At 29.9% G+C, this 15,447-nt stretch overlaps 1 protein-coding gene across 4 annotated transcripts in view; it reads right to left on the reverse strand.

Annotated features, from left to right (window-relative positions):
- Window positions 1-14,177: 14,177 nt before the first annotated feature.
- LOC100159393 (syntaxin-binding protein 5) overlaps window positions 14,178-15,447 on the reverse strand; it is a 149,488-nt gene continuing 148,218 nt past the window's right edge. For 3 of the 4 annotated variants that reach the window (XM_008184503.3, XM_008184502.3, XM_008184504.3), the window contains one exon: window positions 14,271-14,714. In XM_008184503.3, the coding sequence (XP_008182725.1) occupies window positions 14,449-14,714 (266 nt within the window). In that variant the 3' untranslated portion in view covers window positions 14,271-14,448. Of the gene's footprint in view, window positions 14,715-15,447 lie in introns of all 4 variants that reach the window. The other variant, XM_001952635.5, reaches the window with a different exon arrangement.

Raw genomic sequence — 15,447 nt, forward strand, 5'->3', positions numbered from 1 at the left:
TTATAGTTTTATACGGCGTTAGCCGCGAACAGTGGATATACCTACAGCGTGTCGGCCGACCGGACAGCTGAAATCCTTGGTTAGGTTCGAGTTCCGCGATCACATCAACCGGACAGAAAATCTCTGTTTATAATAATATACAGTCGAGTCGCGATAACTCGAAGTTGAAGAGAGATAAAAAGTAGTTTCAAGATATTGTGTATTATTTATTCGGTATGACGACAATATAAAATAAAATCGAGTTGTCAAGTTTTTCGAGTTAGTCGACGTTCGAGTTATCGCGACTCGACTGTACTATACAATAAGGCTATCGTTTGTAATGATTGTAATAATTAGAAAATAATATTATATTTTATCAAAAAGCAACGCGTAACGTCATGAAATTTGGAAATATGAAGCGTCAAAATCGTGTATATAGTTTATAATACTGCAATAACTGTTGTTATTTTATGTTATCTAATAATATTTTGATAAATTATTATAATAACGATGACGTTGATAAAAAAAAAATGCTGAATATACCATTAACTGTACTAAAATCGAGTAAAAAATGTACGTAATGTTTTACGATTAAATATTATAAATAAAATTAGTAGTGCAAATAAGAGTAATGCCCGAATGTGGCGTGCGTTAAAACTTTCAGAATTTATTGCGTGGCTTTTTAGAATCGCAGATGCTTTGTTTAAATCAAACATCTATATAATATTAATATGTTATATTACACGGAGATAACGATGACGATGAATAACAATAACCTTTTACAATATATTATATTATATGATTGATTATTTTGTAGTTCGTGTTAATAACGTAAAATATTATGAATTCCTTTAAACGCTATAATATTATAATGACACAAAATGCATATTTTTTTGACCTTTGTAATTTAGGTATTGTACTGGCTGGTTTGACGCACGTTTTAACTATACCTATAGCTTCATTTTCTAGGTTAAATAATTATAACTAGCTGAGTACTAGGTACGTTTTGATGTTTTTCGTCTTAATAATTTAAATATTTCGCTAAATTAATAAGAAAATAATGACTAGATAGATTTCATTTAACCGTTAAGATAAAACTGTAAGTACTTATAAGAACAACTTTGTCTTCACATGATACATAAACTCCAGAAAATTAAATTAAATAATGATGCCAATCGTACTATACTATTTTTTCAATTAAATAAATGTTCATGGGTCATGGGTATCGGGCGGTGAACCGTGTAATCACTTTGATACGGCATGTATAATGGTGATAAATTACATACATTGTATTTTCTAATTATATCTAAAAAACTTGGATAAAAAATCAATTTTCAATTTTATTATTTAAGTTTTCATAACATAAAACGACAAGGTATGTGGAAATTCATAATTGTACCTATTTATTATATACATATGTTATACACATTCAATTTAAAATATTAAAATATTAAGTTTGTCCATTATATATAGGTACTATCTTTACCGCTCCTACTAAACTTCAGCTATTTTTACTACTGTACGAAAAAATTAATGAAAAAAACCATTTTTTGAAATAGTATAAAAACCAATAGGTAATTATAAAACATATAAAAATGCGGAAATCATAATTAGAAGATAATGATTATATTATTTCCTTGCAAAAGTCCAATATAGACGATGTATTTTGCCGGTTGAACCTAAATATTGTAATGTGCACAATATTGTCAATATTGCAGTACCTAATGATTCATTCCATACCGAATATAATGCATTGTATTATGTTTATGTACATTATTATTGAATTGTTCCGTGTTCGAGATAAGTGTGCGGTTCGTAGGCAAAAAAAAAATTATACATAATATTATAATATGGGACGCGTGTGTGACATCGCTCGTACCACATACCTATATAATCTATATTACCTTACTGTATAATATTTATTATGCATATCGGGATCGGGGACTTCTATAGTGCCACATGCAAACAAAACAACCACCGCTGCAGCCTTTATTCACATAACACCGCAAGCGACTATGCGGTCTTTCGGTGCAGACGCCCGCGATAGCGATTATACTTGCGTGTTAAGTACAATTCCACGCGTTTAGGTGGAAAAAAAAACGATATTACAAGTGACTCCGAAGCTAGATAGTGTGTGCGGTAACAATAAAATAAATTGCACGTCCCGACAACAACAAAGGCATACCACGCTGCACCATGTCGTGTCATCTAATTTTTTTTCTACTAAATAAAAAAATAAAATTTCGACGCGTTCGCCGTATTCGCATTCCGCACCCCACCTGGAGATTTCAATTCCAATCGCGCGCCCGCTGGTAACACATTCGCAGGCGCACACGCACGCGCAGACGAATACACACGCAAACCCTTATATATTATTGTATATTATATATATATAAATATTGCATAGATGTCTATACTGTCGCCACTGAAAAACCTCTGATGATACCGGCGGCGGCCACTTCGTCGTCGGACGTTTGAATTCCACTGGAAAGAAATTTCAAATAACTCTGTGTTGCTTATAAAAACGGTCGCCGTGACATTTACGTGTTAATTCGTCGGGGAGCGGGTGGTAGAGCCTCATAGGTATATTATATTATTATATGAGCGATGTACCTATATATATTTCGATTTATCGACGGTATTTTTTTAAAATTGCAAATAAATGTTTTTGACGTCACCCGCGTCGTGCATTATGCATTTTTATATAATATTATACTATGTCCAAGTAATATTATTTTCGTTTCAATATTGAATATAATATTATATTATACATAATAATAATATATTATTGTACGTCGTTCCCGCGTGAGTGCATTATACAAATGCACGATTTATCACTCACACCTCGACACTAAGTGACACTGTGACAACACTTAACGAAAATAGTTTCGATTAGACAAAATAGGTAATAGCTATAATATATTACCTAGGTATATCAAAAATAAATATAACTATTATAAAGTAGGTTGGTGATCGTGCTAGAACACGTTGTAGGTCCTCGACAGTGTCTAGCGCACGTGAAAATATTTCGTTAAAAGTTCGAAGTTTCGAAAGTTGCGATTGTGCAAACTATCTATATTATAATATTATATAGGTACCAATATATTGTTAACAATATGTTTGTCGTATAGGAAGGTAGAAAGTTCCGATTTTTGTTGTTATATTTAATCTAACCACTAACCAGACCAGGATAAAACGCTTCCACATTGTTTATGAATCAATACACAAAGTAAAATATAAAATAAACAATATTTACATATTTTATCAAGTAACTAGCAATCACTGTAAATATATCAGAATGGCAAAAGGGTTTATCTAAAAATGTTAAAATCCCTTCAAGAATGGAGATCTAGTCACGTCCGGATGCACTATACGCTCCTGAATGTTATTCATTCCATCGTTCATCAGTGACTTTTCATTGTGTTATTTCAATAGTTTATTATTTATGAGCATTTAACGTTTAGAGTGGTGGAGTGGTAAACTGAAAATTCGCTGGGTCCTGGGTATACAATTAATTTCCTGCCTCACAACTCACCACTCTTGTTCTTATCTTAACTTTAAATACTTATAAATAATAAACTATTGAAACAACAAAACAATGAAAAGGCACTGATAAATAATGCGTTACTCGTTAGGATATCTATATAATATGTACAAACGTTTTCAGAAAAATATTGTACCTACCTATAATATATTATACATTTATATTTACATCATGTATGGACTTGTTAAAATATATCACGAATGTAATTTCATAAAGTATAACCCCTATTGAATTTTGTTGAAATTTGAATGTTATTTTTTTCTTATAAAAATGGATACAATAAATATTACTAGCAATCGGTCATAATATTATACGCATGTTCAGTTATCATGCGTTACATTATATACGCTATATAAAAAATAAAGTAATAAATCACGATCTTAACATCATATATTATTTTATTCCCTAAGTATTGTGATTATGCATGCATACTGATACTGTATGTATACTGTATAGTAACATTAGATTATGTACAACTTGGATTATAAACACAATATATTATTTAAATACCATCGTTTCATAGTCGAATAGTATATAAATATATAATATAATATAATTTGAACTATTACCTATTACTTACGTCTTATGTATAAACAAATATTTGAGATTCTTTTCAGGTATCCTTTCAATGTGTCCAATATTTATCATTATTATAATGTCCAATATTCATATACGTTAACAATGTTTTGTTGAACTGCGCCGTCGCGATGCTATTTCAATAACTAATCGGAATACCTATCACATAAAAAAATATGTATGAGTGTACCTAACACTTGGTAATAAAATTTATTTTTTAGAAGTACTTAATATTTTTATAACATTAATTTATCTACAATTTTGGTGTCCAATTAATTATCGTAGGTACAAATCTAAATTCGATGGTTTTATATTATGTATCTCTAATAAAATAAAATATCTAATAACGATTTTTACAACTTAGATCACTGCAGTCCACGCACATAAAAAGTAGATATCTACTGATCGATTATCGTAAACATAATTACAGTCAACTCGCGAAATAACGAATATCGATATAACGAAAATCTTGATATAACGAATAAAACTACCGGTCCCTTGAAAATATCGCGGTATAATATAATTTCGATGTAACGAACTTTCGATATAACGAATTTTTTTCTCGGTCCCTTGAAATTCGTTATATCGCGAGTTGACTGTATTACATACATAATATTTTAAGGTATCTATAGAAAACGTGTGATAATACCCGAGGTATGAATAAACCAATAAGCAACCTTTAAAATAGTTCGTTAATTTTAATATATTTTCCCTTCGACTTGAAAAGTTCAAAGTACTTTGAAACGTAGTTATCAAACAATATTTGAGTAAAATAAGTTTTTCCGTTTATATGATGGTTAAATATTGAAGGAAATATATCTGGATACTAATTGAATCCAAGTTAATTTTTATATTTTATATTCATAGATACAGTAAACCATTAACCAATATAATATAATAAAGAAAAATTATATAAAATTAAAAGTATATTTCAATATGACATGTTATTAAATTTAAAGACACTATGCTGTGGTTGATGCTTAAAAAAATATATTTATAAGTTTATTACAATTATGGATTAATGGTTACACGTAAAAATAATAATATACATAACGTAATCAGATTTTCATGAGTGAACAACACGTTTGACGGCGCTGTTAATAGTGTTACCTAATCATTCGAAATACGGAGCAAATTATTATTAAATAAATAATATATTTTATCAAATCTATAATACAGGTGAAATTAAATAAGTGATTTACAATAGATATTTTAATTTAAAGATATATTTATAAGTTTAAACCTGGAGTATTTTATATTTTTATTCAAATGTTTTTTTTTTTTTGATGATTTCATTCTTGCGTGATAGCTGATATTTTAATAAATACATAATATATTATGATTAATGAATATACATCAAAACATAAAATTATGATAAAATTAGTTAAGCACATTCCAAATGATTAAACTATTCATAAATTCATTTCTCCAAATTAAACTTTCTTGAAATTTAATTAATTCCATTTCTTAAATTTCAATATTTAACCACTCAACACAAGCTAGTTTGTCAAATGTAATTATAATATTATGTGAGTTTATTAAGAATATTAAAGTTGATTTTAAACGAGAAAACTCCATTCCTATGCATTCCTATGTATTTATTAATATAATAAATTATGAAGTTCGATACACATTTTGGCTGATTATGAATTATGATGAACTAAATTAAATGAGTGTTTATTCATATTATATGGAAAATATTTTAAATTTTCATTACACAATTTTATGAGGATTTTAATGAATTTTTATAAATGTTCGGCCTCGACCTTGAAGTTTTTGTGTACCTACTTATTAATAAATAGGTAGCATTAAAAAAATCATAAAATCACCCAACAAATTTAATTCTGTAAGTTCCAGGTAATTTTTAGGTATTTTGTGCAAAAACCAACTCATTTTTCTATAATAATTCAATAAATCGACGAAGAATTTATCTGTGGCTTAACCTTGAAAAGAGGCCAGAGTATTGCGATTTGTCTTCATCTAACAATTTGGTAAATCGTTTATTGTTATGAGCAGTTTAAATTTACGACTCGTGCTACAATTTACCATTACTTTTAGAAGTGATTTCGTGTTATCTTTTGCACACAATGCTTCTTGGCGAATAAATGTATAATAAAATGCAAATTTATTATAGGACGCGGAATTTGAACGGGCCATAATCATAATAAAGGAATATATTATAATACCATGGAAAAGAGGGTTGGGTAAACATTTTCTAGGATAATATTACACCACCAATATAATATGGGGATAATGATTCGACTGGTACACCGCGAAACGCGTGGTGGGCTAACTTAGACATAGCGATATATTATATACGAACAAGGTTGTTACTTGTTAGTGCACGGATGGATGTATGATATTGGAGCAATTCATTTAATCAAATATATTATGCCTATTTATCTAAAAAAAAATATTGATAATCTTAGTATAAAAATTCAAATTTTAAATGTTTTCAAAAAATGTTTTTTCGAATATTTGAGGTGGGTGTTACTCGCATATAAATTATGGCCTACGCAGTAATTTAAAATTGTTCCTAGTGGTTCAAGAAAAATGTATCAGCTTTGTTTAAGAAAGATAAAATTAAGTAAAACATTTAATAAAAGCTTAAACATTGACACCTAAATACCTAATGATATTAATTTTATAATTCAGGCCTGATGGTTTTCATTTCAAGAGTATTTGAAAAATCTAGTGATAGGTGAGTTTATTTTGTAGTAAATATTATAAAAAGTTAAAATGTTGTTTGTATTATAAGATATTATATACTACAGTAAGTAACTCAAATTGTTTTATAACTCTAGGGGCGTATAAGAAGCAGTGACGTATTAAATTTGCATGGCATATCATAATCAAATACATTGTAGGACACTATATTTAATATACTTTGATAATTTATATATATCATACTAAAGTTAATAGATAATATAGGTGCTAGCAATAGGTAGTGTATTACGTAGTTTATATATTAATATTTATACCTAATAATATATTTATACGATTATTTACTGATTTTTTTTTTTAGAATCGTCTCTCGACCTATACATTTTTGTCAGTTGAAATGCGATTCTTAAAATAATTTTTAGCTCTTAAAAGTACAGTTATAAAATATACTTATTGTAATTGGTAGGTATTTACCTAAGTACTTTGTAAACTGTATAGTGATGCGATCTTGTTTGATTCTCGTGACGTACCAACTCGATTTTTATCGATAATCTTGGCCAAACCACACACTCCACCCACAAGCCACTTCTAGTCATAGCTCGTGAATTTTTTACCAATTCGCAAGTAAAAAACTCAGAATCTAAAACGAAGTTCATTATCTTATGGTAGGTACGGTATCATATCATATCATAATATCATAATAATGTATAATATTTCGGTTGACGGTTACGTAACTCGATATGTGTGTCGTTGACGTTTCGGTTTTACTTCCAAGAAGTTGGGCAAACGTTTTTCTACGAATTTCCATCTCCGCATAAAATATTATAATATTTAGCAGCTATACGATTGTCGTACCTAACTCTACGATAATATACGATGACAATTACAAAGCTATGCGTTTCACTCGCGCGTTTATAATTCGAATGATAATACAAGTATGTTCGTAACGGCAATCCGAGTACTCAAGGCGGCGCGAAAATAAAAAGATCACGAAAATAGTACCTCGCAACATCTATGCCCGTCGTATAATAAATTTATCCATAATAATATGATCAATATGACAATATTATATATTATATTTAAGTACAAGGATGTGTACATTAATATTGTGCGTACGTAGTTGTAAATTTTCATCGATTTCGTCTAAGTGGAGTTTTGTAAATCGCCGGGAAATCCCCGCACCGGACCAGTGACGGGTAGTAGGACCAAAATATGTCCATATTGATATCGAATGACGATAAGGTGGCGGACTTTCGCGTCACATATTCGGGTTATACGAATTTGTCTACCCAGGTCCTGCAGGTGTATTTAGTATTAAGAACGGATGTTTTGAGGTTTCGGAAGGGGGGGGGGCTGGTGTCATCAATTGTATAAAAAATAAATAAAATGTATGGTGATTGATGAAACCCTTTGCTGGAGTGAGAGTATTATAACATAACAGCGTTCTATCTCTCATCCACATTTCGGACATCGCGATTTCTTGTTTTGTTAATATAGGAATCCATGCATTTTTATATTATCCAAGAATATTCCCCAAACCCTCGTTTTGTCACCGGTGTGTTTGCACTACTGCGCGGCGATCATGGAATAATACGCGCGTGGTCAAAGTTTTACGGTATCTAAGTTTTCTTCCGAAAGTGAATTTTCGAGTCAAAATCTGGCCAGTAGACAATGGTTATTCTTATTAACGTTCTCAAAAAAATATTTTTACAATATAGGATAAGCGTATTAGAAAACTAGTAAGGACTAAATGACTGAGAACGTGATTATAGTAGTAATAAACGTCTCGAGACATTTTTGTAAGTACCCATGTATTATTTAATTGATATAATATAGTTAGATGTCCTCCTCGGATGAGAAGAAATAGACGTAACACAATTATTCAGGGCATCAATTTACCTGATTGTTAACCTAATAATTGGTAAACCCAATGTCAGGACTTAATATTTTATTTGAATTACAACCTTCTATTCAACGATCGTATTTACGTCGAACATATTTTTTTTAAAAACCTCATCTGCAGATATTCGAAAAACAGAAAAATTATACAATCAATGGAGTGACGTCCTTCTCCTTCGTCTTGCTATCGGGGGCGTCGCGATGTACAACCCAAAAACTTCACTATCATTATTACTTATATGACACGACGAGTACTTACCCAATGGATGCTTTTCACGTCAATAATTCCGTGTGGACACGAAGACTATAAGGACGGTGTTTATTGGTTCAGAGGTCTGCGGGCATGCTGAATTCTTATGAGTTAGTCGAATTTTGTGAGACGAGTATCGGACTGTATCGACGTTATGCGACTACCAACGTCGTATTTTAGTTAAACGATATACTTATAATATGTACATAGGTGTAAATGAGATTTTAGCCGTTTCAGATTTGAGAGAGCTGAAGATTTTGATGTAGAGACGTTGAAAACGTTTTCATATATTCCAATTCGTGGTGTAAAACATACAGGTTTTATTTATCTTTATTGAGGGGGGAGGTTAGTCCCCCAGTTATTTGTGCCTATGAATGTGTGACTGCACGAGATATGGAGAGAAAAAGTTGATAAATTCGGGATGACGGCAAAAATTATATTTTATTTAGAGACCACGAAGGCGTGAAACATCAACGTCACTAATTAAATTTGTTAACACAGAGAATTTTCATAAAATATAAATGAAAAACGAATGATAATAATGTAGACAAAAATTATTAAAAAAAAAATCAACTTTTATTGATTATTAGAAACATTTTACTTCATATTACTTGAAATATTTTTGTTATATCTGGTTAATATCCGCTGTAGCTTTCAAGGTATATAAATATATATAGATACATTAAAGTATTTAATGGCCATCGAAAATTTTTGTCGTGCCACTTATTTGCTATCCCTGGTAGGTATAGTCTTATAGTTTATTGATGGACTCATGATTCCACATTACGAAAGTGTTCGGAGATACGCCATACGCGTCCTAATATTATAGTGGATCACTTTTAGAATTTAAAAAATGTCTTGTTTTGATTGGAAATGAAATAAAATTGACCACGTGTATAGGACGGTTCCATACTACCATTGCTGCACTGTTGAAATAAAACGCTTTTGGCTTGATCGTACTGGCGTGAACTTTTATACTGTAAGTCATAGGTACATTAAAATTGTAAATATCTAAGTATCTGTAGGTACTTTAAGACATGAGTATAAAAATAGATTAACCAACTAAAATAGTCATGTGGGATACGAATGAAATCAATTATAAATTTAAAAAAAAAAATGCAAATTTTAAAATAATAGTTTTGCATTTTTATTATACAAACAATAGAATGTTATAACGGTAGTCGATAAAATTATATTAGGTTTTTACCTAATACTAACATTACAATAATATAATATTGTTAGCAAACGAAATTGATATTTATACTTAAAAAAATTCAATTACATTCTTAAAAAAAAAAAAATAAACATAAACATTTAGAAGCTATAACATTTTAATAATTATTATCATACATACATACTAATCAAATACAAGTATTTATTATTTTTTATATTATGACGGGTACCATCAGCTATAACTCGCTTTTATGTTTTTTTATACATAACACAAATGCCATATTTTCTTTTGATTTTCCATATTATCTATCGTATCGTAATAAATTGTTATAAAGTCCAACGTTTGTATAGTAATTTATTATTATTATATATTTTTTTTTGTTTTTACATTTATTTAAAATATAAATCCTACACAGACGCCTCATCTCTACGTCTATTATTGGGACCGTCTGACGATTATCCTTAATGTATAACATGTATTTATATAATATAATATATATCACTGTAATATTATTTGGTATATTATTTTTTTGGTTGAAAATAAAATAACGCGGAGCTATATTCATTGTTTTAATTTTGCGCAATAGACTACAAAAAATTTTAATAATAATAAACATTCAACATACCTTATACAATATAATTATATATATAATATAATATATAAGATATATAAAGGTATCGATTATGTACATAATCGTTATTTAAGTGTTTTGAAGTACGCGAGTAATTTTTAAAATATTTTTTAACTTTTTTCTTTTTAACTATATAATATTATTATTACGAATACTCAAAAATCAGATCAATAACATGCCTAAACGTTTAATATTGTTTCACAGATAAACATATAATAATAGTAATAATAATAATAATAATAATAATAATAATAATAATGTATAATATTATAATATATATATAGGTAATACAAAACAACGCATACATGTACAACGTAGGTACATTGTATAAAATAACATATGCGGTTACGGTTGCTTCGAGTGATGGTGTTAGCAATATAAACGGGGGGAAGGGAGGGATGGAGGGGATGGAAATATTGCCAAAATTGTTAGCCTACAATAATATGTCTAGTTTTAGGAAGACTGGATTATAGAGAATAATAATATTAATAGTTAAATCATTATTTTCTTATATTTTAAATATTCTAAAATTTACGTTTTTATATACGTTTTCCCCTCGCATTTTTTTATTGTCTTTTTAATTTATGTTTTCAATCAGGAAAGCGCTGCAGTTTAACTTTTTATACTATTCGAAAAACCGAAATACCTATATTATTGTATTCAATACACGGGATTCCTGGTTCAAAGTACAAGTCATGTAACAAGTATTCGCGAGCTCTCCGAGTAAAATATTACTCCGATTTACAACGAGTTATGTAAACATAAGACGACGGTATATATTTTTCTAGGCGTGGTGCAAAATGATAAAAATGTAAGTACGCCTATATCTGCCTTTTGGCGCACAACGTTAGAATCTACGTAAATCGAGAAAAAAATCTGGTTAATACCTTAAACGTAATTTATACATACACATACACATACACATATACACACACACACACATATATATATATTATGTAAATACATATAATATTATGTGTAATAATCGATCTCCAGTAAATAAATATTATATATAAATATACATACATGCATGTGCATATATATTATATTTTAAAATTATAAATAAAAAAAACAAAACAAAAACAATAAGTGTCAACAGAACAATTTTTAACCAGTGGATTTTGTATATATATATATAATTTTTTTTTTCATATCACATTTTTATTATTATTATTTTTTTCCGGTAGGTAATTTATGGCTTGTCTGTTGCATCTCGTTCGGGTCATGCGGGGCCAAATTTCCATCAATAACGATTTTCCTATCCCAGCATAGCTGCTGTAGATACCGGCACCGGTGGTGGCGTCGTCGATCCGGAGAGTAGGAAAGGGTCGCGCGAGCGAATCGTGAAAAATTACTCGTCGGAAAAATTACTTACGCACAAGAAATTAAAACATTGACAGGCGGTTCTATTATGGCGGAAAATTGTTCGGGTGTAATGTGCTCGTGTGTTTTATTGTGCACGGGCGTGGAAATTGCATTATGTCGGGGGAAAAAAATAATGTTTTTTTAATCGTGTATAATGTTCCGTGTGGGAGTAAATATAGTACGATATAGGTAAGGTATACGTTGTTATTACGTAACGGTTAAGACGGGTTGATTTAAAATTTCCGGCCATACATATGAAAATAAATTTATGATACGTTCAATAATATTGAATTTGACAAAAAAAAACGAAATAACGCGCAATTCGCCGCCAGAAAATATTTTTGTTTGTATTCTTGTTGTGCACGATCATGATGACGAAAACCAAGACAGACCCGAGACGAGAACCCTCAAGAACCATATTTGTTGCACATACCGTACATATAAATATAATCATCGTTATATATGTACAGGGAAATGTAAAATTATCGTCACATAAGTGTAGTTATCAATAAATATTCTTAAATTAAAACTAATATTATTTAACTTACATTATATTAATATAGGTAATTGTATTTTATAATCTATAGAAAAACAATTACGAAATGAGAAAATATTTTGGAAAAAAATATAACAGCTACAAGTGTAATAATTATAATTATTATAATAATAAATAGATATAAATATATAATATGTATATAATATAAGCTAAAACGTATTGATCCCCAAACGAATTCTGTATGACTTGGTCGTATATAATATTATATGCACTCGTTCTCGATACAGTTACGCGGCGTTTATGTTATTTGACTAGACTTTAAATACGGGAAAACGATTTTTAGGGTAGAGACTTTCGTTGAGGTAAAGCAGCATTCATTCAGACTGGGAGGGATTATTATTTTTTCTCACGCTCTATAGTCTATACGATCGTAATAATATTACTTAATATTCTATCATATTATTGTGTTCGAATTTCAGAGGGCTGTAATATCGTGAAAACAGAAAACACAACATGATTCCCTTATTAGCATTAGATCGATTATTACATTTATCTATAACGTACCTATATAAATCCCGTTCGATTATAAATATATCAAAGAAAATATTAATACAACAATTTACACTACATTATAATTTTAATAGCCCCTAGAAACAGTTTATTACACCGTAGACTAAACACACACACACATATATATATATATATATTATATAGTATCTTACTTTTAAGGCACAAATCGCTTCATAATAATTACAAACGGTCTGCCACACACACACGGGATGGTAATTGTACGATTTTCGAGTAACCTATCATAGGATAGGTGTGCTCTTATAAAAACACGTCCGACGGGCATTGAAATCTAAGTACCTATTGAGATTTTTTTGTTGTTTAGTTTTGATTTTCCTTACTCACGATCGTTATAAACTTATAAGCACATATGGTAAGAACCGCGAATTATTATCTCTCTATATATATTGTATAAATATATATATAAAGAAACTATCAATTTAATATATTTATGACTTAAATACACCTTACTTATATTACTACAACCACAGCCCGTTTTATTTTATGTTGATTTAATCTTATATTAAGAGTAATACAATATAAATATGCAATCAAATGACTAATGAGTAGATATATATTATTATTATCCTTAAAATAATAATTACACAATTTATATAATGTATATGTACTCGCACTCATATATACATATACTCATATTATTATTATTAATGAGTGGTATAATATTTCGGTCGAAATTAACGCACTAAGCGAATAAACAGGTTACCTACGTGCGACGATTGTTGTGTTCCTCGACGTAATACTATTATATTAATGGGATGGTATATTATTATTATGCCAGCGTGTCGACATAATAATATTATTATGTTCTCGCGGTCGACTAAAATCGCAAATAATATTTAATCGATGAATTGTATAATGTAATATGTATATATATATATATATAATATATATGTACATACCTATTTATATAGGTAATATATTAGACTATGTTTAACCACTTTAATATTAAATTAATGTCTAACATTACGTTTACTTAGATGGCAACAAGATTATATTATGAGAATATTCAGCGAAATTATTTTTTTTTTTTTTTAATTTTATTTTTAAAGCGAAATCTGTTAACAGAGAAAATTTATTTGGAAGATCCTTAAGTACGATTTTTTTTGTGTGTGGGTGACTTTTTTGTTTAATGCGTTTGTGTATATTTGTGTAAATATAGAGATGTATTATAGAGAGAACAAAAGAGAGATAGAGAAAGGGCGGGGAGAGAATATATATATACTGAGGAAGAGAGAGAGAGAGAGAGAGAGAGAGAGAGAGAAACAACATGAAATCGGCGGGTCTACAGTTGATACCATCGTTTGTCCCTGTTCTTCATCATCAGCTCTCGGGCGTTGGAGGAAAACTGTTCGGCTTCGTTCATCATCCTGGCGGTGCGGTCCTCCAGGTTGCTGAGCTTCTCGCCACGTTCCACGGCCAATAGATGGGCTCTCGATATCTCACTGGCCGCCGTGCTCGCCCGGTTTCCGAGCGCGTCCAGTTGGGCCGACGGGCCGGGTACGAGTTTGGCCACGAGTTTCGGTGCTTTACCGCTGGTCGACTCGCCGACTGTCCAAAAACACACATCGAAAAACCCCAATAAATAATAGTAATGAAGAAAAGCTAAGTCATGGGGGGGGGGGGGGTATTTTTTTTAAAGGACAATAGTTTTAAATTGATAAACCTATTATTATATATTATATTATAATATATTGGTATAAACAAAGGTATAAGTAAACCGTATTTGGAGTATTAACAGTTTGATATGTAGTCATATCTTGGCTTCCACCCATTTTAGTTGAAATGGAAAGTATGTTTCGCTACAGTTATTTACATAAAATATGTTATGTTGTACATATTCTATAGACAGTAATAATAATGAAAAAAGGAAACTGTTATTAAAACGCTTCGAGAATAGTTATTATTTTTAAATTTACGATTATATCTGATAAATGATGCACCTAAACGTATAATACTGCGTCTCTATTTTTTTTTGTTAAAATATATTTCATCAATTTAATTTATTTTTCAATCTCGATTCGGATTCAATTACTTTGAACGTTTACTATAGGTGTCTAGGTCGATTGTCTATTGGATTATCAACGAAAATGTCAAATCACCGACCATCGGAAAATTACTCAGAGGGACCGGACATCTGTCTATAGGCATATGTATTATATATATATACAGTACACACAAGGGAGAGAGATCGTTTCCTCAGTTCAAAATCGCGATGAGAAGGAATATAAAAAAAAACACACGTTGATCGATATTGTTTAGTCCATAAATTCGAACCTTCCGT

This window comes from Acyrthosiphon pisum, chromosome A1 (genome assembly GCF_005508785.2).
Source record: "Acyrthosiphon pisum isolate AL4f chromosome A1, pea_aphid_22Mar2018_4r6ur, whole genome shotgun sequence".
Lineage (NCBI taxonomy): Eukaryota > Metazoa > Arthropoda > Insecta > Hemiptera > Aphididae > Acyrthosiphon > Acyrthosiphon pisum.